This window comes from Drosophila navojoa, chromosome 5 (assembly GCF_054131105.1).
Source record: "Drosophila navojoa isolate 15081-1374.11 chromosome 5, UAZ_NAV_1.0, whole genome shotgun sequence".
In the NCBI taxonomy this organism is placed as follows: Eukaryota; Metazoa; Arthropoda; class Insecta; order Diptera; family Drosophilidae; genus Drosophila; species Drosophila navojoa.
Genome location: NC_142893.1, coordinates 11,774,734 through 11,798,007, shown reverse-complemented (window position 1 = coordinate 11,798,007; position 23,274 = coordinate 11,774,734). Strand labels below are relative to the sequence as shown.

The window sequence follows — 23,274 nt, the reverse complement described above, 5'->3', positions numbered from 1 at the left end:
GACAGGCACTGTATTACAACAGGTGCTAAATTCTTGATGTTATTTGATCAGTTGCCCTTTGATTGAGTGAGAGAAGCGAGTCGCGAGACGCGTCTAATGTTTATGGATGGCATATGAGCAACAGAATTCAACCAACTTAATGTGCGCCCCGAGCAGCAAAGGTGTTCCAGCAAGCCAAGATATGAGCGTTGCAGCACTTATTTAGGGCAGGTGTCAGAGCTGATTGTCGCTGTCTGTCTGAGTGTGTGTGTGTCTGTCTGCCTGTCGGTTTTATAAAAATATGCATAATAAATTCGCTTGACAAGGCGAATGGCGCTGGGGACAGATTTATGGCCATGGGAGCTGAGCGATTGATGGTGTGCAGGCCCTGGCAGCTATTGAGGTGTTGCCGCATTTGCTGTCAGTTCAATTAGCTTAATTAAAATGCATGCTAATCAATTAAATCAATTTACTTCAGTTAATACTAATCAGATTTTGTTGCAGCCAAATGCGAAAGCAGAAATTCCAACCTTCAGCAGTTGCCTTCGCACAGCTAATTGCAAACAGGTGAGGACTTTCTCCTCAACCTCCCTTCCTCTTCCTCCTGCAAACGTATAAAACAAAATGCCAAATTCCAAATTCATTTGCCGCAGAGATTCGACTATCGCCCAAGCCAATTGCAGAAGGCACGTGACAGGAACCACAATGGATTCGACTACAAATATTCATGATTTACATTTTAAGTCGGAATTTTATTCGGTTTGTAAATGAATATGAAATACGAGTGCCAGCTAGCTAGGTATGCCACGCGTATGGGTGAATATTTGGTTGGCCTTGATCTAATAATATTTTGAATCTAGGCCATAAGTCAATTTTTAGATGAGGGTGAGAATTTCAGACTTGCCATCAAAATACGCGAAGCGAAATAAGCTAAGGAAATTGTTTTTCTAGTAAAAGGGTGCGGCTTAAGATGTAAATCCTGTCAGAGATTGAATTATACTCGAATTTAGCATACATAAAATATCAAAGAAAGCAAAAAAACGTTGTAATTATAAATGTCAGCGAAATTTCTGTTGGATATATAAATATGCTAGCTGCTAAATATTCGACTTGTTTTCCAGCTGCTATTTGTGTACCTCAGACTGTGCGCAATTTGCTCAAGCACTGAATTCGATTAACTCCTCGCAAAAGGCCAAAAGTTGGCTCATCAATTATTTATGCTCTTGATTAATGCGTTTACCCTTTTAGGCGGAGGCACTCGAGGGGCGTGTGCCGCAGCAGCTTGAAGTGTATTTGAGATGCCATTCAGTTAGTTCGCTTTGTTTTTACAGCTTGTCTGCAGTTGTCAATAAAATGTCTCTATAAACGTGGGCCACGCAGCAGCTCGAGTTTAATTAGAGTTTGGATGGGATATTCGACTGAGTTGGAGCATTAAAGACCGCAGCTGGGATAAAGTGTGGCGCAGTCAGAACTTTAAAATGACATTTGTTCTTTTTTTTGGGGGCCTCAACTGAAAACTGTAGTAAAATGTTGAGCGAAACTTTTAATGCCAAGACACAAACGGAAAACGCAAAAGAAAAGTGAAGTCATTTTGATTTTTTGCATACTTTTGTGCGCTGCTCGGAACGTGACTTGAAACTGAGAAGTATATTGACAATACACACATACATATGCAAGTTTATTTGTATGTTTGGAACATGTATCTGTTTTTCATCGTGTTTGCCCCGGGGCCAGGCGAAAAAACTTTCATGTCGACAACTTAACATATGCTCGACTCTGGCCCACTCTCAGCAAATCTCACACATATGTACATATGTATGTATGTAGATAGACATTGTGCCCACGCCCATTGTTGGCTGTGCGCAGCCACCTCTATAATCGAGTCGCAAAAACCAAAACTGTCGCTGCAAAGTGCCCCCGCGTCCTGCCGGCGCTCGCTTTTTGAAGTGGTTTGTCCTATTAGAATGCATGAGTTTTTCAGCTGGCGCGGCAAGCTATTCTCATTATTTCTCATTAAAATTCATTAACATGTTATGTCTGACGCTTAATATTCACCTGCTCAGCCGTTCGGCAGCTCAACTCACCTGGAGTGCCCGCCCGCTCGTCCCTCGCGCCTTCCCTCTGCCGCATTGCTTATTATTCGGCTCGACGATTCAATTAAGTCTAATGGTAAAATGTTGTTAAGCAATTAAATTGCTTTTGTTTTTACCGTACCAACAACACATAATAAAAAGCCGTTGCGAATCAAATTACAGCAGGTATTGAAATCAGTAAAAACTTTTGCACTGAGATGGGCATTCTGGAGCACTATTTTATATCGACATTAACTTTTATGCATTCCAATTATTTCTCATCATTTAAGATTTTTTGCCATTTTAATTTCATATACATATTTCGTTTGGAGTTTAAAGATCTTTAAGGTTGCTAATATGTGTTAACAATAATTTTCTATTAATAATTGAGATACAAATATGAGATCAACAAATATTTTTACAAATATCGATTATATATGTTTTTATATTTTAATAACGGAATTTATTTATATACATATATATTTATACACATGTATGAATTTGATTTGGTTATAGGTAAATTGAAAATAATGCATTCAAAAATGATCTATTCTAATTTACTTCCGAGTTTTTTCGTATAACTATCTATCGATTTCGATAACTATTCGTCAACCTCCGTTACTGTGACTCAGAAAAGCCCTGACATAAAATGCATAAAGTATTTTAAATCTATGCCAAAGACTAAAGAACCATATATAAATTCTCTGAGACTACCTGACAGAAGCTGAATGATATAACACTCGAGGGATAATACATCTATGGAGCTTGTGGAAATTTTGATTATATTTGCTCGCTAAATAAAAGGCGTGAATGATGAAACTGTGCTAAAGTCGTCCAGTGCATGTTCTAAAAATGAAAGTTGGGTTAGGGCAGCTGCCTGACAAAAGCTGAATGCTATGAATCTCGATAGGAGGTGCATCAATCCCAAAGACTGAATAATGTGAAGCTTGTGGAAATATTGATCCTCACTGTTCACGCAATAGAAAACATAATCAAATCATTCACAGAAATGCTCTTAGCTCACGTCTTTTAGCGAATTTATGGCAGAAGTTAAATGATCTGTGACTGCATGACAGAAGCTTATGTGACACAACCAAAACTTGAAACTTGAGTTAAAGCAGCTGCATGGAAACAGCGGGATGCTGCGAGAATCGGTGGCAGGTATCTGAATGCTAACATATTGATAATATTCCACATTTAAATGCCTTTGAAATGAAGTAGCACTCTTTCAGTGAAACGACACTAAACAAATGCTATGGAATTTGAGTTAAGAGAACTGCATGACAGAAGCTGAATGCTACGACACTTGATTAGGGTGCATCAATGCCAAAGACTGGAACTCTTGGAAATATTTATCATAATAGCTCGCTAAGTAAATGACGTAGCAGTATGAAAGTCTCTGAAACTGTTGGCCAACTATTTTAGTGAATGTGGGAAAAACTATAGTGGAGGAAGCTGCGTGACAAAAGCTGAATGCCACGAAACTCGATGGGAGGTGCATCATTGTAAAAGACTGAAACTTTTGAAAATATTCATAATATTTGCTCTCTAAATAAATGAGGTAGTTGTATGGATGTCTCTGAAACTGTTGGCTGCCTCCGAATGTCTCTGAAACTGTTGGCCAACTTTTCTAGTGCATATTGGAAAAACTATAGTGGAGGCAGCTGCATGACAAAAGCTGAATGCTATGAAACTCGATGGGAGGTGCATCATTGTGAAAGACTGAAACTTTTGGAAATATTCATCATATTTGCTCGCTAAATAAATGAGATAGCTGTATGGATGTCTCTGAAACTATTGGCTGCCTCTGAATGTCTTTTCTAGTGCATATTGGAAAAACTATAGTGCAGGCAGCTGCATGACAAAAGCTGAATGCTACGAAACTCGGTGGGAGGTGCATCATTGTGAAAGACTGAAACTTTTGGAAATATTCATCATATTTGCTCGCTAAATAAATGAGATAGCTGTATGGATGTCTCTGAAACTATTGGCTGCCTCCGAAAGTCTCTGAAACTGTTGGCCAACTTTTCTAGTGCATATTGGAAAAACTATAGTGGAGGCAGCTGCATGACAAAAGCTGAATGCTACGAAACTCGGTGGGAGGTGCATCATTGTGAAAGACTGAAACTTTTGGAAATATTCATCATATTTGCTCGCTAAATAAATGAGATAGCTGTATGGATGTTACTAAAACTATTGGCTGCCTCCGAATGTCTCTGAAACTGTTAGCCAACTATTCTAGTGAATGTGGGAAAAACTATAGTGGATGCAGCTGCATGACAGAAGCTGAATGCTACGACACCACGATTACTACTACGATTAAGGTGCATCAATGCCAAAGACTGAAACTCTTGGAGATATTTATCATAATACCTCGCTAAATAAATGACGTAGCAGTATGAATGTCTCTGAAACTGTTGGCCAACTATTCTAGTGCATATTGGAAAAACTATAGTGCAGGCAGCTGCATGACAAAAGCTGAATGCTACGAAACTCGATGGGAGGCGTATCCATGCAATGTTATGAATATGTTAGCTTCTAAAATATATCTATTATTGTTATAGTCACATCCTTGTGCTCTTTGTGTTCTGAATCATAAAAAAACGCTTGGCTTAAGTACAGGATGTAAGGATGATCTGGTGTTAGGCATTCCCATTCCCTGCCTGGAGAACGTAATGTGATCATATATACATACATGTGGATATATTTATTTAAAATCAGCAAAGTACACGTATGTGAAGCCGATTTGGTGTACTATGCCTCAAGCGGAGCTACATGCCACAATGCCTACTAAGTACGAGAGATAACTGTTTACTCACATGATAGTCGAGGCCATTGACGTGGTTGCCATCAGCGACTGATTCTCTGATTCTGGTGTTGTTTGCTCCTCGTGATTCTTCTTGCTGATGCGGGTGCTGGTGCTGGTGCGGATGCTGTTGGTGGGGGCGTGGTCCAGTGAGCGGGCTAGTGGGCGGCAGCTGTGGGGCGTTGGTCGTGTATCTGCCGCTGCCGCTGGAAGTGGAGGGCAATGGCGAGGCGGGCGGAGTGGGTTGCGGCTGTGGAATTGAGGGGCCCGTTCTGTTGCGTAAACGGGCCAAAGCACTCCGTAAACCCTCCGTATTGTCTTTGTCGGGCCCCTTTCCAAATGAAATGCATCCGCAGAGCACTGTGAGCCGCGCACCTTGCAACGCTGCGGCGCTCAGCTGCAATGGCGGACGAGCTGCTGTGCTGTTTCCCAAACTCCACCAAGCTTTACCACCACAATATCGACTATCAATCACTCAATCAATCAATCAATCAATCAGTTCGTCGTGCCATCAGACGTTAGTGAAACTTTTTCAATTTAAAATAATATTAGTTAATTACTTTGCCCTACACGAAATTGATGTGAAACCACAAAGTTTTGCATCAATTAACACACATACACACACGCAGCGCGAATAAATCTCGAATGTGTCGGCTGTCCTTAGGTTGAGTGCACTTTAGTCAGAGTCAAACTGTAATAGAGAAGATTTTCGATTAGCTGGAAAGAAACATGTATATTGTAACATCGAATTCAATTGCAAATTGCAACATAATTTACAAAATGAAATGAGCAAACTGAACAGAGAACAGTTTTCCAACTATTCACTAACAATTACACAATTTCAACAAAATAGAGCAGGGCTCAGCAACTGACAACAAACAATGAGAAAAGTTGCAATTAAATTTGCGGCTGCCCCGAATGATGCAGACAAAACAAAGTTGCTTTTTGTTTGGTTTTTAGTGGCATTTCAAAGGTTGCACAATATGCACATACATATATGTGTGTATATATAGTATATGTATGTATATATAGTTTACAGTGAACATAATTTGCAAGCAGCAATTAAAAGCACGCCAGTCACACGCCCTTCGGGGCGAGAATTGTGGCTGGGGTTGGGGTTTGGGGTTTGGGGTTTTTACCCCTGGCAGCTGGCGCTGCTATTTTTGTTGAGACCCAAGGATTTGTGCAATGTGACAAACTGCTTTTGTGGCAATGCCAACCAGCACGTCGAACACGAAATACCCTAGGAAACTAGCAAATTTACATACATACCGCACACACACACACACAGTTAGTTGTGCATGCATTCGTGACATACTTAAGCGAACTAATCAAATTTGTATGGCTCAAGAATCAGCTGGGAATTGGCTTCGTCGTCGGCATCCTCGACTCGGCATTGGAGGGTATGAAATATGTAAAGTGACAGCTGTTGCCTTCCATAGAGCCGCAGGCGAACACAAACAAGCTTGACAAATGTCTCATATGCATACACGGCATACCTGACCCACACACAACCCACTCTCGGTACAGTACTCTCTCTCGCTCTGGGTAGATAAGAGGGAGAGTACGGCGACACTTTCTGCCTGCCTGGAGCTAGGCAAGCAATAAAAACAGTTGCATGTTTTGTCTGCCTGCCAAGGGATGCTCTTATTACCGGCTCACCTGTGCACACTGCCAGCTTGACTCTGCGAACTTGGATAATTTACCGCACTTTAGTTTCAATATATCAATTTAAGCATTTGATCAATTGTTTGATTGCGATTTATGGCTGGGCTGTTGGCAAATTCGGCCCGGCCTGGCCCGGCCAGATGATGATTTGGCATTGAGCTAAGGACAGGCTTTTGCAAATTTGTTTGACCATTCGATGGCAGAGACAGAGATTGAAGTTGAGGCAAAGTTAAATTAAATCATTTTGTGGTTATTTTCTAAAATCCATTCTTTTCTTGCCGATTCATCATGCCGTTGCCGTTGTGTTTTTTGGGGGCGTGTTTGCTCGTTTGAAAAGCAATTTAGTCGCATTGTTGTCGCCGACGCCGATGCTGACGTCGCTGCCGTCAACGCCGCCGCTGGCTACGCAGCAATTATTTTCTCATATTACGTATACGCCGTGCGTGCCCGATGCGCTGTTTACAGATTTACGAGTATCCACGCCCATTACACAAGCACTTTCTATTACTGTTCGCATTTTGTGTTCACTTGTTGTTGTTCTTGTTGTTGTTGGCCCATCTGCCCAAGTGACTTTCGGCTTTTAAGCCCAAGAAGCCAGAATATTAACATTATTTTTACCGAAATATCTACGAATTTACTCACGCTCGCACTCGCTATCGGTGGCTGCAGCAAAGTGCGTGTTGAAATTAACTTGGGGGCAAACACTGGGACCAGATTCTTAAGTGATATGGTGGCAAATTTGTAACGCCTCAATGGCCACCCCCCCCGCCTCCAGCACCTGCTGCTGCTGCTGCTGCTGGTGCTGGTGCCTTGGCTCTTGATTATGCGTAATTTTATATTTCTATTAGGACGCACAGCTAGCCGCGCAGCCAGCCATGAAAATTTGCAAGCAATTTCTGGTATTACAATTATTTGAAATATTCTTAACTTTTCATAAGAGTCCACCCTCATGCCGCCCCTAAGCAAAGCGAAACTTTATTTTTCCAATTGAATTAAGTTCACGTGTCAAATCAATCTAGAGGACAAAACATGATAAAAGTCATTTCATGGCAAAGTTGACTTCGCTTAGACAAAGTTGTGAAGCCTTGAAAATTAGCCCAAAAATGTTTACCAGAACTGTGACAAGCGGGGAAGCCCGGAAATTTCTTGGCGTCTCTTTAAACTAGTGGAAAATATTCATGGAAATGAGTTAGTTAGTTTGTCTTCGTGTTGTCAAAAGAAAATCTTCTTCGCCAAGAAATTTAACTTAAAATGTAATAAAATGCATGGGAATACACCTTAATTGTGCAGGTGTAGAGGTAAATTTGATTTTCCACGTATGCTTATATTTAATCACTCAACCAAACACACACACACGCACACAGCCGCCCAATGGGAGTTACAATAACAATAATCATCATCGACGGTTTGTCAACCGCGAGGCTGCGTCGCCACGATAATTTCGTATTCATTTCACATTCATTGGGCGGCACATCGATTATGATTATGATTTTGATTATTATCATTTCTCAGCTGGTCACAATGCCAGGTGATTGATGTTTGCCTCATTAGGGCAGCCATTTGTTAAGAAACAAATGTCGCCTTCGCAGCTCAACTCTCCCAACCAGAACTTTAAATCCTCATTGCCTTTGCCTCGATCCACGCGCGTGTGGCTGCCGCAAAAGGTGCGCCCGGAAGCTACATCAGAGCTCATAAATCACAAATAGAGCTGTGACAGCTTGAAAGGCGGACAAAGTTTCTCTTCTTCTTGATCCCCTGTAGTCAGGCGGAAAAGTTCGTTAGCTATGAAATAGGCTTTCATTGGAGTATTATCTCGTCTTCCAGTCAATTTTTTTTTAATAGACTTAAATTCACCTTGAACGAATTTCATAGTTTAAATGAAAATCCAGGCAGTCAATTTTCAATAAATATTTTATTCGTCCATGAAATAACTCATTAAATATAATATCTAATAAAATAGCTAAATGGAAATTATTATTACCCTGTAAGTGAACCGTTTGGGGTATATTAGAGAATCAAAGTCTAGGGTATGCCTGGGCTAAATGAATGCTTAATAAATCGAATGGCATCTGGTGGTTGGTCGTGCTCTGCCTAAAGTTACATATGCTACAAGTCGCACGCCCATTAAATTAAATAGGCGTGGCACACACCAAACTCAATCTGTCTCTCTCTCTCTGTCTCTTTCTCTCTCTCACGCTGTGTGTGCGTGTATTGAAAGCAAACCGTTCGGTCGCATTTTGTGCAAAATTGAGTTTGCACAATAATTCAATTTGGCAAGCACATAAATTTTAGATATGGCGTTAAAAGGATTTCAATACACTTACACACACACACACACGCACGCACACGCACACACTTAGACTATTAGGCCGCACGCACTCTGAGGCCTATGGGAAATGGCGCACCGATTGGTGTCGCCTCGCATCTATTGCCAAAATATGAACTATGACAAAAGCACACACACACACACACACATACACTAATACTCACATACGTGCGCGCATGCATAATTGGCTCTGTGCCACATGGGCTGCCGAACTGGCCTCTAATAGGCACTTAATTAGCTGAATATTAAGCATACGCCTCTTTGCACATATCGGGCGACTTAAAGCTTAGCTCTGACTTGTTAAACGCTGCCAACTATAGTTGAAAACATGCCGTGGGGCATACGCCAGGTGCACTTTGAGAAACCGAAACTTGGCGCCAACTTTGAAGGACTTGGCCACTGAGTGCCATCTAGTGCTAGTCAGCACTTGTAATTCATGGCATTGTTGTTGGCTGCTGTTCCAGTTCAATGAATAGGTCATATCAATATCTGAATTCGCAAAGTCATTCAGACTGCAAATGACAACTGAAAAGCGATACAAAAGAAGTTTCTTTCAGACAGAGGCGAAGATATAGACAGAGAGAGAGAGAGAGAGAGAGAGAGAGAGAGAGAGAGAGAGAGAGAGAGAGAGAGAGAAAGAGAGAGAGAGAGAGTGAGAGAGAGAGAGAGAGAGAGAGGGGGGGGGGGGAGACTAATGCTCATACAGTGAGTACCATTCCGACACGTTGCATAAATGCTTGTGCGTTCCTCTATTGTGAATGACTTGCCGTAGCTGCTTAGCTCTTCGTATAAAGGCAAAAACAGTGTAGCCGAACAATTCCAATTCCAATAAGCCACTGTGGCAAGGGCCAAATACCAACGACGCACAAATTGAATGTGCCTGTCAATCAAAAGTGCTTGTTGGCCTTTCATGGCTTAGATAAAAACGTTTTTACCTTGCGGCTTATGCTGACTTTTTTCTTTTTTATACTCGATGAACCGCATGCCTATAGTTCTGTTTATTCTTTCGTTTTGTGCTCTGGGAATAGCCCCTGACGACTCAATCCCACGCTGGAGGTCAGTTTGTCAGTTAAGCAGGACCATTAAGCAACATTGATGCGCAGTTTACGGCAGTCATGTGAGTCGACTCTGCTCTGTTCCTTTGATGTGGCCAAGGCGCACTTTAGCTGCGTTCACTGGGTGATTTTGTAAGTGCAGCCGCAGTAGAGCCCCGCCGGGCCAGCTGAAGAGTTTAATGCACATTCCATTATCATAAACCCAAATGCAGTTTTTCCAAAACACAAAAAAAAAAAAATGAAAGAGCAGCTGTAATTCCTCCTCCCTGACCCAGACGCAGCTGGCATGGCGTCTGCACAATGATAGCGCGACATCACGCAAAATGAGAAAAGCTCGCGGCGACTTGGCCAAAAATTATTATTATTTTCCAACTTATGCGTTTGCCTTGCCCAGCCAGAATAGTGCAAGTCATTGCCCTCGTTGGAAGCCAGAGCGAAGTGCAATGGTCTAGCCATTGTATCTCCCCCGAGCTTTGAGCTGCCTTCCCCTGATGCTGCTTTGCAATATTTGTATATAAGTATTTTTATTTATATTTGCCAAAGTAATATATGGGAAATTATGCTTGTTTGCGAGAAGTTGAATTATATCTGACTCTAGATTTTCATTCTCTCTCTCTCTCTATCTTTCTGTCTCTTTATGATAGCTTTCGCTTTGTTATAGCAAAACTAACGAGATACATTAAGGCATAATTTATAATCTATATATTTTATAAAATATATGTGTAATATAGCAAATAAAAATATCGAGTAAAATTAGAAGATTGCTTCTTTTTTTTTATGTATTCAAACTTGAATGTTGGATTCATTTTCATATACAAATAATTTTATTTTTATAGCCAAATGAATATTTTGTGTGTTTTTTTTATTGTTATGCTCTTCAAGCAATAACGAACAAAAAGGAAATAAAAATGCAATTAAGTAGATACTTATACTTAATAGCATCAGAGTCAGCGAGTCTGTTGAGCAAGAGAGACACGTATAAACATATACTTTAGTGCAATGTTCAGACACTTTTTATAAGTAGAGCATGAGGAGCTGTCGCTATCGAGAGATGCGATAGTATGGCCTTTTTATGCAGCATTCCACGGCGTTAATATGAAACCCTGCTTAAATACAAATTTTATACACAGTCGCCTCCTGGGCGTATAAGTGGATATATCCCCTATATATATAGATTTCCATCGATATTCAGAGGGGCAAATTGAACGCGAAAATAAAGTGGCCAACAAGTAAAAAGAAAACATAAATCTTTCTCTGCTAATTACAGTTTAAAAGAAAATACCGGAGATTAAACATTAAAAACCGTCGACTCCTTGCGAGCGTCGCTCTCAGTTCACCTGGCTGCACCGAACACCGAACACCGAACAGCGAGTAATTAATTAAACGCCTCGGCACAGTGGAAATGGCAGGCAAACGGCAAACAATGGCGGAAGAGTGAAGCAACGGGGCGGGAGGAGGGGAGAGGTAGAAGAGCAGAATGAATGCAGCGTTGCGTTTCAGTATTTTCGTTTTCGTTTTGTTGTTTTATTTTTCGGTGCTCAGCTGAGAAAATGAAAATTTGCTTAAATAGCTGCAATGGCAATAAAGATCCTTGGGGGCGTAACAATTATTTTGAAAGCCGGACGCAATGCAATTAAATGCTGCCTCATTGCACATTGCGGTAGAGTTTTAATTAAGGGGCCAGAGCGATGCCACAGTCGTGGTAATAGTAGAGCCTGTCCAAAATTTTGCTGGCAATCGAGCCAATCATCCGGTTGGACTGCATTAGGCCAAATTCGTGCCAATTACCGGGGCAACTGATGCATAGCACTGGAGCCACTGATTGATGTAGGGCTGCTCTTGCGACTGAGAGGCGACACAGCTACATACATACCAACATACATATATGTCTACTCATAAATCAGTGGTAAATCTGCGACTGCTTCACATGACTTCATTAAAAAGCAGTAGCACACTCACTAAGCCAACCAATCACCCACCCAGTCCGCATGAGTGCTCCGGCGGGCCCGGGCCACGTATGCGGTGCGTATACGCATTACTGATGGCTGATACTTAAAATCGACAGCTGCGCCTGGCTTTGACTCCGCCCACAAGCTGTTTGCTGACGCATTAAATACCCTTACATTCGCGATTGAATGTCGCATAACCCTTGCGTAAATGCTTTTCGATTTTTTTTTTTCTTTTTTCCCGGAATCACTAGTATGAAAATAACTCGTGCGTACGCAAATAAAATTTGTTTGTGCCGCCTGGTGACAAAAGATGCATGCGCCACATCTAACACGATATTCAAATTTAATCAGGTTGCCAGCAAAGTTGGAGCGCGCCTAATGAACGCCAAAGTAAACAGGCGACTTGGTAATTAATTGTAGAGAGTTCTTGTTGAACTTGCCAGCCCAAACAAACATTAAAATGTCCTCAAAGCGATGGGGAAAGTCCACAGAAAATTAAAATGCCTGTCACAGCAGTGAAGGAAAAATCGGTTGATATTTCCAGGCCTTCAATGAAAAATTTGCTGCAACTTTTTTTGTTCCATGTTCTTTTTTTTCCCCTAAAATCTTGCTTTGTATTTACTTTCGCTTCCCTATTTTGTTAGCCGCATTTGTGTCATTGTCCGGCCGTAAACACAATGACCACAGAACTCCGATGTGGGAGTGTGGCTTTGAGCGGGTATTTGTCTTTGTATTTGTGTTTGCGTGTGTGTGTATGTGTGTGTGCTTCGTTGTTGTTTGTTGTGGTTCTTGGCAAAGGGCGCACTTTCATGCCATGCCCAAGATTCTATGCTACGTATTTGGAATGACGCACGTATGAGTAAGTATGCCATAGATAACATATGGTTATAAGCACGTATAATACCATTATATTGCGAAGATAATGCGCTTGGTCAACGACCTGCTTCATGCCGGCTTTAATTGGCAAACAGCGGGCCCATCGCAGTGGAATGCTATCAATGATATCATCATCGACTGCACAGCATGTGAACGGGCTATAACAACAACAAGAAACGTGCGAAGTATTCCATGATTAAGGACATTAGACGCGCTCAAATGAAACCTTATTAAATACCCTTGCGCTATCGCGGCACAAATCAAATCGCATTACCCAGCCACAGCAATTTCATTTAAAGAAAAAAAAAGTAAAAACAAAAGAAAACACTTGCTTCCGCATTACTATTATTGTACTTTTCTTTATTAGATCTGGAAGGAGGTCGCAGGAAATGTAATTCTCGAAACTGGTATATAAAAGCGATAATTATGTGAGGCCATATCAAATTGATATGACTGGAAGCCCGCTGCTCTCAAATACCCAATTCCGTTACTAGGTATAAATTTCACTAAGTAAGCCGACATAAAAAACAAAAAGACAATAAAGAAAAGGAAACCCCGACGGAAACGCATGAAATGCGAACACAAAGGCAAAGACGAACACAATACAACGGCAAAACAATGCATGGGGTGGCCCAGGCCACAGTGTTTAGCAGAGACAACAACCGGGACTCACATGTTTTTAGCGGGCGCATAAAAGTATGCTACACTGCGGATATTGGAGCATGTCAAGCCTCAATCGGCGTTGGCTTTGATTAGTTGTCTGTTATGTTCGACTGCTCTGGCAACGGCTGAGCGACACAATTGTGGATTAGAGAAATTTACATGTGGTTTCTATAAAATTATATAATTTCTTTTAGCTAGGCCGTCATATCGGCTTGCGGCCCATGCTTTGGCAATAAACACAAACTGGCACACTCTCACTCGGAGACACACACGCACTCGTAGCTGCCTCACTTTTTTTTTATTTATTTTTTTTTTATTTTGTATAGGGAATTGGCGTTTTAGTGGCACATTTTTCATACGTTGCGTTGCCAGAACTTGATGCGCTGCTCAGACGAGACGACCAAAAGCTACGACCGTTCAACTACGACTAACTGAACTGAATATCAAATGAAACTGCCGAGCCACGCATATTCAAGTATGGGTATGTGTGTGTCTGTGTGTGTGTGTGTGTAAGTGAGGGTATCTGTGTGTGTTTGTGTGTGTGTTTGTGTGTGTACAGGCAACGAGCAACGGCGAAGCATGCGACACACAGCAGGCAGCGGAAAAACAGCGCGAATTTGAGTGGAAAGCCCAGCAGGATAGAAAAGCACAAGCAAAGCAGCTGACACACATATTTTTTGGGCTTTGTTTTGGTTGTGCCCAGGCGTCGCATGGGATAGCTGGTGATGGTGTTAGTGCTGTTGCCGCAACTGCGGCGGCTGCTTGCCGGCGTTTTTCAATCTCTCTCTCTCTCTCTCTCTCTCGCTTGTCCTCTATCTCTCTGTTAGTCAAATGGAGAGGCAGCGCCTGCGCGTAGAGCGCCAAAGCGTTTGAAATTCAAACAGAGGCCTGCATAAATAACAAATATTTTAATAAAACGTCTCGACTGAGCAATCTGGGCTTTTCTTGATGACCCGTCATCAGTGTGTCGACAGTTGGGCCAATGCTTGGCGTTCTTCATATATTTATTAGCTCTGGCATTCATTTTATCGATTTCATTTTGACCAATATTCGGATGAACGTTTTGTTTACGAATTTGTGTGCCACAAGGCATGAATGAATACACACACACTTACTCACACACACACATACACATGTGCGCACTAACATAAATAGAGAGTAAAATAGTACAGCTACAACTAACCAGCAGTGCAATTGTGTACGTGTGTGTGTGTGTGTGTGTGAGTGTGCATGTTGTCTTCTTTTCACTCAGGTTGAATGACACTGGCAAGTGGATCGACAACCACCCGCCCTCTCCCTCAATGGTCTTCGACGTTTTATGTCCTCAATTCCAAGCGGGACGCCATCAGAGAGTGTATGTGTGAGTGCGTTTGTGTGTGTGTGTAGGCGCGTCCTAGGCCTCTGTCAAGTGCGTGCACACTGACAGCATCAGTTCGTGTTTGCATGGGGCGTCAGAAGGGCGTGACACAATTCCGTGGAATGCAAGAAAATTAGTGCAATTCTTGGTAGAGGGCAGCAGCGTGCGTGCGTATACGTAATATTGTTATATGTAAATGCTTTCTAGCGTGCAATCAAGTGAGGTGACAATGAAAATGTATGTATGGAAATGAACTTTTAATATGAATATAGTTATACGTTGGCCAATTAGACTTGTGTACTTTGGTAAATCGAAATAATTAATCTAGATTAGAGAAAACACATTTGTTTTGCCTTTTCAATTGCCACGCCGAAAAGTATGCAATCAAAAATTTCAAGTTTTGCAGCGAAAAGGAACGTATAAATTACCAGCCGGAAAGTATACTAAACAAAATGAAAATAGGCATTATAAGAGCATTAAACAGCTAAATTATTCCAAGTCAAATTCAAATAGCGTTACAAGATATTATTTTTGAATTACATTTTAAACTTTTTATTTTTTATTCAACGCACAAATTAGTCTGAAAATAAAACAATTTTGAATGTAAATTAATTGGGATAGAGTCTTAATGAAGCAACAGCAGAATTATGCAAACCAAATTGGATTCTTGCAATACTAGCAGGAGTCTAACCAGAAGGAATCTGATTGAATTTTACGAATTTTGATTTTCCTATATTTATACCTTTTAAAGTCACCTACAAAGTCGACAGCGATTTGTTGTAGCTTAAGAGTGCTAGCCTTAAGCACCGTAGCATACTTTTATAAATTGAATTCTTTATTTATAAATTTGCCATCATATTTACGTGTTTCTCATTTCGTGGCCAGACGTATTCAGAGCCCATCGATGTCTCATTGAATATTTAGCAAATCGTATTATTTATTTAGGCATATGTACATTTGAGAAGTAAACACGTACGATATGGACTGTCGGCCGCTAAGTGGATTGCACAGATATTCGAGCGAAGGGAATAATTAAAGAACTGCCGCCTTCTCATCTGCGTAGTCAACTGATGTTTGTTTTGACGCTCAAACGGAGCCGTTGCTGATGCTGATGGGATTAGTCAAGGGTGTACTTTACTACCATAAGCAGCGGCAGCAGCAGCAGCAGCGACAGCGACAGCGGTAGTCAATATACATATTAAACGTTCCAGCTGACAAGTTACAATGTGCAGTGAGGCACAGGATAAAGTTGCCAAGGTACAAATTATAAACAATCAAAACTTTTGCTGGTAATCCGAATGTTCGTGCTGGACGTGCCATGGCATAGGTCATGGCATTTTAACTATTGCACAAAACTAAGTTTCCCAGTGACGTGCTGCATGGCAATTTAAGCTGATACGCACTTGCCCGAGCGGGTTGCACTTTTAATCTACTAAAGTCCACAAACAAAACTGTGCTGCAAACAAACAAATTACATTGTTTCTCTGAAAATGTTGGCCCCAATAGTAAATGTGAGGAGCAGAAGATAGATAAAGGTGTGATTCAGCAGTCGTAGCATGGGAGTTTGCTATTGCCATAAATCATTTGCAATAAATATAGCAACTAATTCGATGCTCTAGCATACAAGTGGCACTCTGCAAGTCCAGCCCGGCTGAACTTTAGGAAACCAAAGACCATGCAGATAAGATACGAACATATCGGTGTCGACTGCAGACCTAGTCGAAACAATTTCCTGGGCTCAGTCGTTGCTCAAACGCTGCGTCAGTCGGTCGATCAGTGGCGAGCCTCTAAGCAAGTCGTACGGTTCGTTCTGGTTCGCGCAACGAGCTCCGCACAAAGAGAGCGAGCGCCGGAGAGTGAGAGCGCAAGTGATCGAGAGAGCGTGAGAGCGTGAGAGCATAGGTCGCTTGTATATATACATTTGTTTGTGCATAGAGAGACACGTTCGCTGGGACCGGTTGAAGAAGCGAACAACAAAGATCAAATGTTCAGTGAAAAGAAATTGAGGCGACGCGTCATCACGCCGACTTCAGAAGCCAGCAATGCGGACCCACTGCTGGTGGGTCGACAGCTGCACCTGGTAGACGACGAGGTGAGCTGAGGGGTAGTCAATGTTGATAACTCAAAGGCCCTTCAAATAGCACAAGTGTCGCAAGAATGCGCCTAGCTAGAGCAAGAGCAAGAGCAAGAGCAAGAGCTACAAGTGTTTTGTCGATACCCATTGATAAGATTAGCTAATTCGGGTGGTGCAATGTGAAAGAGTTCTGTGTGTTGATGCCTTATCAGAGCAGACATTTGCCAATTCGGGCGTCGATTGTCTGTGGCAGCTGCAGCTCCAACTCCCATTTCTGTCACATAGCCTTCACTTGGGCTTATCGGCGTGGCGATTGGCGGTGGCAACAGCTGCACAGACGCGTCGATAAGATAAAGTCATGATGGATTAAATCGAACTATTAACACATTATAGTCGACCCAAAAAGTGTTGAATATGTTTTAATTAAAAACTGATTCACCTGCCCGTATCTTGAACAAACATCACGAACCACCCGAAAAGCCCGCAACCACTTCAACCACTAACCCACTATTGCCGATTTTTCCACTCGCCCACAGCAAGCCAACTGCTGCGAACGAGCTTTTATCAGCCGCGAGAAGATCAAATGGTATTGGGCGCCCGGCTTCATCGTCTTCTGGCTGCTCATCTACTGTGCCATATCCATACCGGCCGCCAATCAACTGCCACGCCCGCTCAACATCAAGGATGAGGCCAAGAATCCGGAGCGTTTCATCGCCGAGCGCGCCGAGCTGAATCTGCAGCGTCTGGTGGCGCTGGGTCCGCGTGTGGTGGGCAGCCGCGAAAATGAAATGGGATCCGTTCAGGTGATCACGTCCACCATGCAAAAGGTGCGCGCCGAGCTGGGCGCTCTCCACGACATCGAAGTGGATGTGCAGGTGGCCTCCGGCAGCTACATCCACTGGGAGGCCGTCAACATGTACCAGAGCATACAGAACTTTGTGGTCAAGATCAGTCCCAAGGGCTCCAATAGCACCACCTATGTGCTCATCAACAGCCACTACGACTCGGTGCCGGCGGGCCCCGGCGCTGGCGATGATGGCTCCATGGTGGCCGTCATGCTGGAGACTCTGCGCGTGCTGGCCAAATCAAAGTATGCTCTCAAGCATCCGGCTGTCTTCCTGTTCAACGGCGCCGAGGAGAATCCGCTGCAGGCCTCGCACGCCTTCATCACGCAGCACAAGTGGGCCAAGAACTGCAAGTGGGTGACCCAGGCGTAATCCTCATTCATGATCATTCCACTAAGTTCTACTTTCTGCTTCATTGACATTGACAGGGCGCTGATCAACCTGGACTCGGCTGGCAATGGCGGTCGCGAGATTCTCTTCCAGTCCGGCCCCAATCACCCCTGGCTCATGAAGAGCTATCGGCGCGCCATCAAGCACCCCTATGCCTCGACCATGGCAGAGGAGATGTTCCAACACAACTTCATACCCTCCGACACGGACTTTCGCGTATTCCGCGACCATGGCGCTGTGCCCGGCCTGGACATGGCCTACCAGCACAATGGCTATGTCTACCACACCCGGTTCGATCGTGCGGAAATCTTTCCACGCGGCAGCCTCCAGAATACCGGTGACAATCTCTTGGCACTGATCCGCGAAATATCCAGCGCGCCGGAGCTTGAGGATACTTCGGTAATATTTTGACGAATAATTCATAGCTAAGGAACTAACTTCTGGAATTTGTGAACAGAAACACGCCGAGGGACACACCGTTTACTACGATGTGATGGGCTGGTTCTTGGTCTTCTATACCGAAACGGAGGGCATCATTCTCAATGTGGTCGTGGCCATAGGCGCGATTGTGGCCTGTGTGGTTGCCATCATGCTGATGGCCAAGAACTCTGACCTCAAGCTCAGCCAAGTGCTCAAGCGCACGCTGCACACCTTCGGCGTGCTCATCCTGGGCGTGGTCGCAGGCTTCATACTGCCCATTATCATTGCCGTGTTCATGGATCTGGTGCATATACCGCTCTCCTGGTTCACACATAACTGGCTCATCCTGGGTCTCTACTTCTGTCCCTTCTTCTTCGGCTTGGCCATTGTGCCCGCTCTCTATTTCCACTACACCTCGACTGTGAGTACGATTGATTGATTGCCTGTAGTTTGGTCTGAATTCTCGCTTCTCTCCAGGATCGACTGCCCATTGGCCAGCGTGTGCAGCTGCTGTTGCACTGCCATTGCCTCTTCCTGGCGCTGCTCATCCTGGTGCTCACCATCTGCAGCATCCGCTCTGCATTTGTGTTCATGCTGACCTGCCTCTTCTATACCGTGGGCGTGGTATTCAATCTGTCTACCAGCCTGAACAGCCGCAGTAAGCTCCACCACTCAATGACCTCTTGATACCGAGCCTAATTTCTCTTTATTTCTTCTGCTTCACAGACGTTGCCTGGATCATTCCGCACATCGTTTGCTATGTGCCTCCGTTCCTGTTCTTTGCCTACTTCTCGCACGGCTTCCTGGCCACTTTCATTCCGATGCTGGGTCGTTTCGGCGACTCAGCCAATCCGGACCTGATCATAGCCGTCTTCAGCGCTGCTGTGGGCCTGCTGGTCGCTGGCTTCATCGTGCCCATGCTGCACATGTTCCGCAAATCCAAGACGATCATTTGCGCTCTGCTGGGCATCACCTTGGTGTGCATCATCATTGCTGTCACCCCCTTGGGCTTCCCCTACCGGCCAGAGACAAGTGTGCAGCGCTTTGCGGTATTGGTGAGTGAGGCCAAGTGAGATTCCGGTAGGAGCTTCCTATTCATTGAGTCTTCTCATATTACAGCATGCCCAGCGCACCTTCCACGATGCAAATAACAACGTTCGCCGCTCCGAAACTGGTTACTTCATCATGCCACAGGACAGACGCACTTACTCCGTGAAAAGTAGGTATTTCCTCTATAGTAAAACTCTTACATTGGCTAACAAATGTCGTCCCATGCAGATAAGGTCATCAACATGACTCTGGCCAGATCTGTGAGAGATGAGTGCAAAAAGGAAACCCTCTGCGGCTATCCATTGTACAACATGCGCTGGCACAAGACCAGGTAAGACTCTCTACTGTCCCACACTCATTCCGTCACTCATTCATACATTTAACACTTGCAGAGAACGTGCCTTGTGGATTCCCGCTTCGGCGCCTGTTCTGGACGCACTGCCCGTGGCTAAGGTTGTTTCCAAGAAGCAGCTGACGGCCAATAAGATGCGCTTTGAAATGGAGCTCAGTGGTCCGGATCACATGGGCATCGTCATACAGCCGCTGAATGGCGCTCGAGTCGTTGGCTGGTCCTTCCACCAGGCGCCGCTCCGCCTTAACTATAAGCCACCTTATTACATCTACTTCTCCTATGGCGTCAATGGAGATGCACTGAAATTCTGGCTGGAGCTCGAGGTGAGTTTGATATACTGATATAACGATAATGATATAATAATTATATATTTGGCAGAAACCCAACGGTGACTGGCGGACATCTACGTTCGAGCTGGGCCTGCATGGCCATTGGATTCATCACAAGGAATTGCACACGGCTGACTTTAAGAAGTTCCTCGACAGCTTTCCCAGTTACGTGGACGCAACGCCCTGGCCGGCGTCCTATGAGACGTGGTTATACTAAAGCTATTTTAACTGTTTTACACAACATTTATTATATATATGAGTAATTGTAGCGAAACATAATTTAATGCAGGTAAAAAGTGAGAAAGGAAATATATATTAAGAACAAAATTCCCTTTAGCTCTTACTGATTGTTGGTCACAGACAAACGGAAGTAATCATAAGAATTTCCGTTAAATAATGCGCCAGTCACTGATTAAATATTTGATATTCTTTTTCATAAACTATATTTAATCAACTATAAATATTCGTCAGTAATTCGCTACTACCTCGCAGTGCCGTCATTTAGATATGGCCAACAGTATAAACGCTTTGTGCTGCCGGTTGTGGGCACTGATTAGATGCTTGGCCATACCTATACACTGTGTGCAAAGTGCGGTCGGGTATATTGGTTTGTTTACCAGAGGCAATATGCAATATGCAACTTTGGGCACAGAGTGGACTTCGTTATTATCTGATAAGAGTTAAAGGTATTTTGATTATTATTTGCTTATAGTTCGACTTAGTGAACTTGTTAGACAGTTTTTTGGTTATTCATTTGCTGCTTCTTTTGCTTTTTCACATTAGCTATTATGTCATCCATGTTGTTCGTGAAACGATTAAGTAGTTTATCAATTAGGTTCAAGCGAATGTGTAGTCTGCAAAGAAGTCAATAAGTATATGAAGTGCTTAGTGAATAATATGCTTGTTGTTTACATATTTAGGTCTGACTCGATTTCCGTAAACTCGTTGGTGATATATCTGCAATTGTCATATAGATTATTAAATGTTTTCGATTAACTTATTCTCGATCGTAGCTTACAGTTGTTGCAGCCTTTCTTGGTTGAACGTGTTGTCGTCTTGATTTTCTTGACTGTTGTGTGGATAGCGGGGAGGCTTACAAAGGCCGCAGGTCAGACGAAAGATTTGCTTTCTTATATAGTACAACAGGAACGAGGGCTTGTAGGCGGTCGACGCTGTGGCCTTTTTGTAGGCCAACACAATAACGACCAAGATCATGTTCTGCAGAGATCGGATAAGTTCATCAACTGCAAGAGCAATAAGTTCAAGTCAATCTCATATCGCTTACCAATGCAACGAAAAATATGAAGAGCACGTAAGTAAAAAAGTATAAGGATGCCGACAACGGGAATTCTTGTGCTAATTCGAAATAGTTAAAATCACAGGCCGTCATGCGGATCATAGTTAAGAATGCGGAAGGGATATTTTTAAAGTTGTAATTTTCCTTTCCAAACAGGCACATTCCAAGCAGTGCAAAGGCCAAAAACGCGACGAAGACCATGATGAAGAAGGCAGCCAAGTCAGTGAAGGCCTAAACGAAACGAAATGATTAATATGCAATTTGTTGAAAATTTCAGGTTCAGCTCAGCTCATACATTCTTTATAGAACTTCCCAAAGTTCTTAGAAGTGGCACAAAGTCCATATATGCTAACAGGCCCATCCAGGAGAAGAAAGCCAAGAATCCAACTAGGATCTGCTGACGCGAAAATGTGTACAGCAAATGGTCCAATGGAACGAAATCCACATTGTTCGAATTCATGGCAGACTTAAATTTTGCCGAGTAGAAGGATGACGAGATATGCATATATATTAAAATGTAACAGATCTGATTAGAAAGAAATAATTGATAATGATAATGGTTTGCAGACAGGTGTGGGTGGAGATAATCAACTTACGAAAATAGCAGGTAAAAATGCGTATGTTGAAAACTTTTTAAAGTATAGCCGAAGGCCGATGCGACTAATTCTTAAGGCCTCAATGTAGGTGTAATAGAAGTTAATTATATAGATTACAATGGAGCACTCCGTTGCATAGCCACCGTTCAGTGGACTCGTGTAGAACGATTGCGAACTGTACTTGGTGTTTATAATGCCGGTTGTCATTATCTCGAAAATTAATCTGGGGTTTGTAGATCATTAGCATTAACATTTAATTGAATGATTGTCAATTGGATAGCTCACTTAATGGACAGTATTAGGTCCATGTTCAAGTTGAGCATATTCAGCTCGAGTAGAACCAATCGTGACGCACGATCTAACCATTTTTCACTACGCAAACGCTGTATGATCGCCAGACTCTCAAACGGTTCGTATGATAACAGTTTCACATAGCCTCCACTGGAATAGCTATGCAGTGTTGCTTTGATGGGTTCGGCTTGCAGTTCATCCATTGTATAGTACCTTGTGCTGTTAGTAACAGTGTGAAAAGGGATAGTCGAGATCTCTACAGCCATGCGAATGCCTTACCCCTTATAGACCATATCAGTGGCCTCATTGATCTTCGAATAGGGCGTATAACATGCGTTGAAGTAGCGGAAGAGCGAGCTGTGCACCTCACAGTTGTCCTTTTTGACACGTACCTGGCGCAGCCTCGGTGGGCCAAGCAATAGGTTTTCGGCTAGGAATAAATGGCCTCTTAGGTTCCTTGTTCTGTGTATCACGCGGTGGGTCTTCGAGTGATTATTGACGTTGCCATGCAGCAGGGGAATGACCACAAACTGCAAATAGTCCCAAAAGTCGGTAATTGTTATGACATTACTAAAAGAAATGATCTTATCATTGGCCTTGAAGTCCGGCATTTGAAGTAAGTTACGAAGACCCTTGATAAAAAAATATTGGTCATGCACTATCAAATCGTGGCCAATCTTCGTCACACATGCCAAATAGACGACGTACAGGATCAAGTGCAGCAGAGCATATCGGGTGGCATTCTCCGTTGTGTAGTGGAAATCGCCGTAGATTACTCTGTAGTGATCTGCCTCACCCATTTCAGCAAAAAAAATGTAAAACTCGGTCGGATTCGAGTTATATTTGACTTCGACACTTTATTCAGCGCTGATTCGATGA

At 43.1% G+C, this 23,274-nt stretch overlaps 3 protein-coding genes across 5 annotated transcripts in view; 1 reads left to right on the top strand and 2 right to left on the bottom strand.

Moving 5' to 3' along the window:
* Rgk1 (Rad, Gem/Kir family member 1) overlaps positions 1–5,008 on the bottom strand; it is a 49,644-nt gene extending 44,636 nt beyond the window's left edge. For both annotated transcript variants that reach the window (XM_089261719.1, XM_018106710.2), the window contains exon 1: positions 4,871–5,008. The gene's annotated coding sequence lies outside the window, so the exon portion shown is untranslated. The remainder of the gene's footprint in view (positions 1–4,870) is intronic.
* A 10,860-nt stretch (positions 5,009–15,868) lies between these two features.
* LOC108654057 (endoplasmic reticulum metallopeptidase 1) lies at positions 15,869–20,538 on the top strand. Of its 2 annotated transcripts, none has more exons than XM_089262294.1 (10): positions 15,869–16,008; positions 17,362–18,023; positions 18,099–18,459; positions 18,518–18,901; positions 18,958–19,138; positions 19,207–19,535; positions 19,600–19,699; positions 19,759–19,861; positions 19,923–20,205; positions 20,261–20,538. In XM_089262294.1, the coding sequence occupies exons 1-10, from the start codon at positions 15,976–15,978 to the stop codon at positions 20,426–20,428; spliced, it is 2,604 nt and encodes an 867-aa protein (XP_089118420.1). In that variant the 5' UTR covers positions 15,869–15,975; the 3' UTR covers positions 20,429–20,538. The 2 variants fall into 2 exon arrangements, with proteins under 2 accessions (XP_089118420.1, XP_017960595.1); XM_018105106.3 differs by lacking the exon at positions 15,869–16,008 and adding an exon at positions 16,484–16,843.
* Positions 20,539–20,639: 101 nt separating this feature from the next.
* LOC108654077 (polycystin-2-like protein 2) lies at positions 20,640–23,240 on the bottom strand. Its single transcript, XM_018105130.3, has 8 exons — positions 22,675–23,240; positions 22,390–22,614; positions 22,105–22,327; positions 21,804–22,034; positions 21,497–21,739; positions 21,230–21,429; positions 21,124–21,168; positions 20,640–21,065 (listed from the first exon to the last, which is right to left on the bottom strand). Exons 1-8 carry the CDS (start codon positions 23,193–23,195, stop codon positions 20,942–20,944), a joined length of 1,812 nt encoding a protein of 603 aa, XP_017960619.1. The 5' UTR covers positions 23,196–23,240; the 3' UTR covers positions 20,640–20,941.
* Positions 23,241–23,274: the final 34 nt, after the last annotated feature.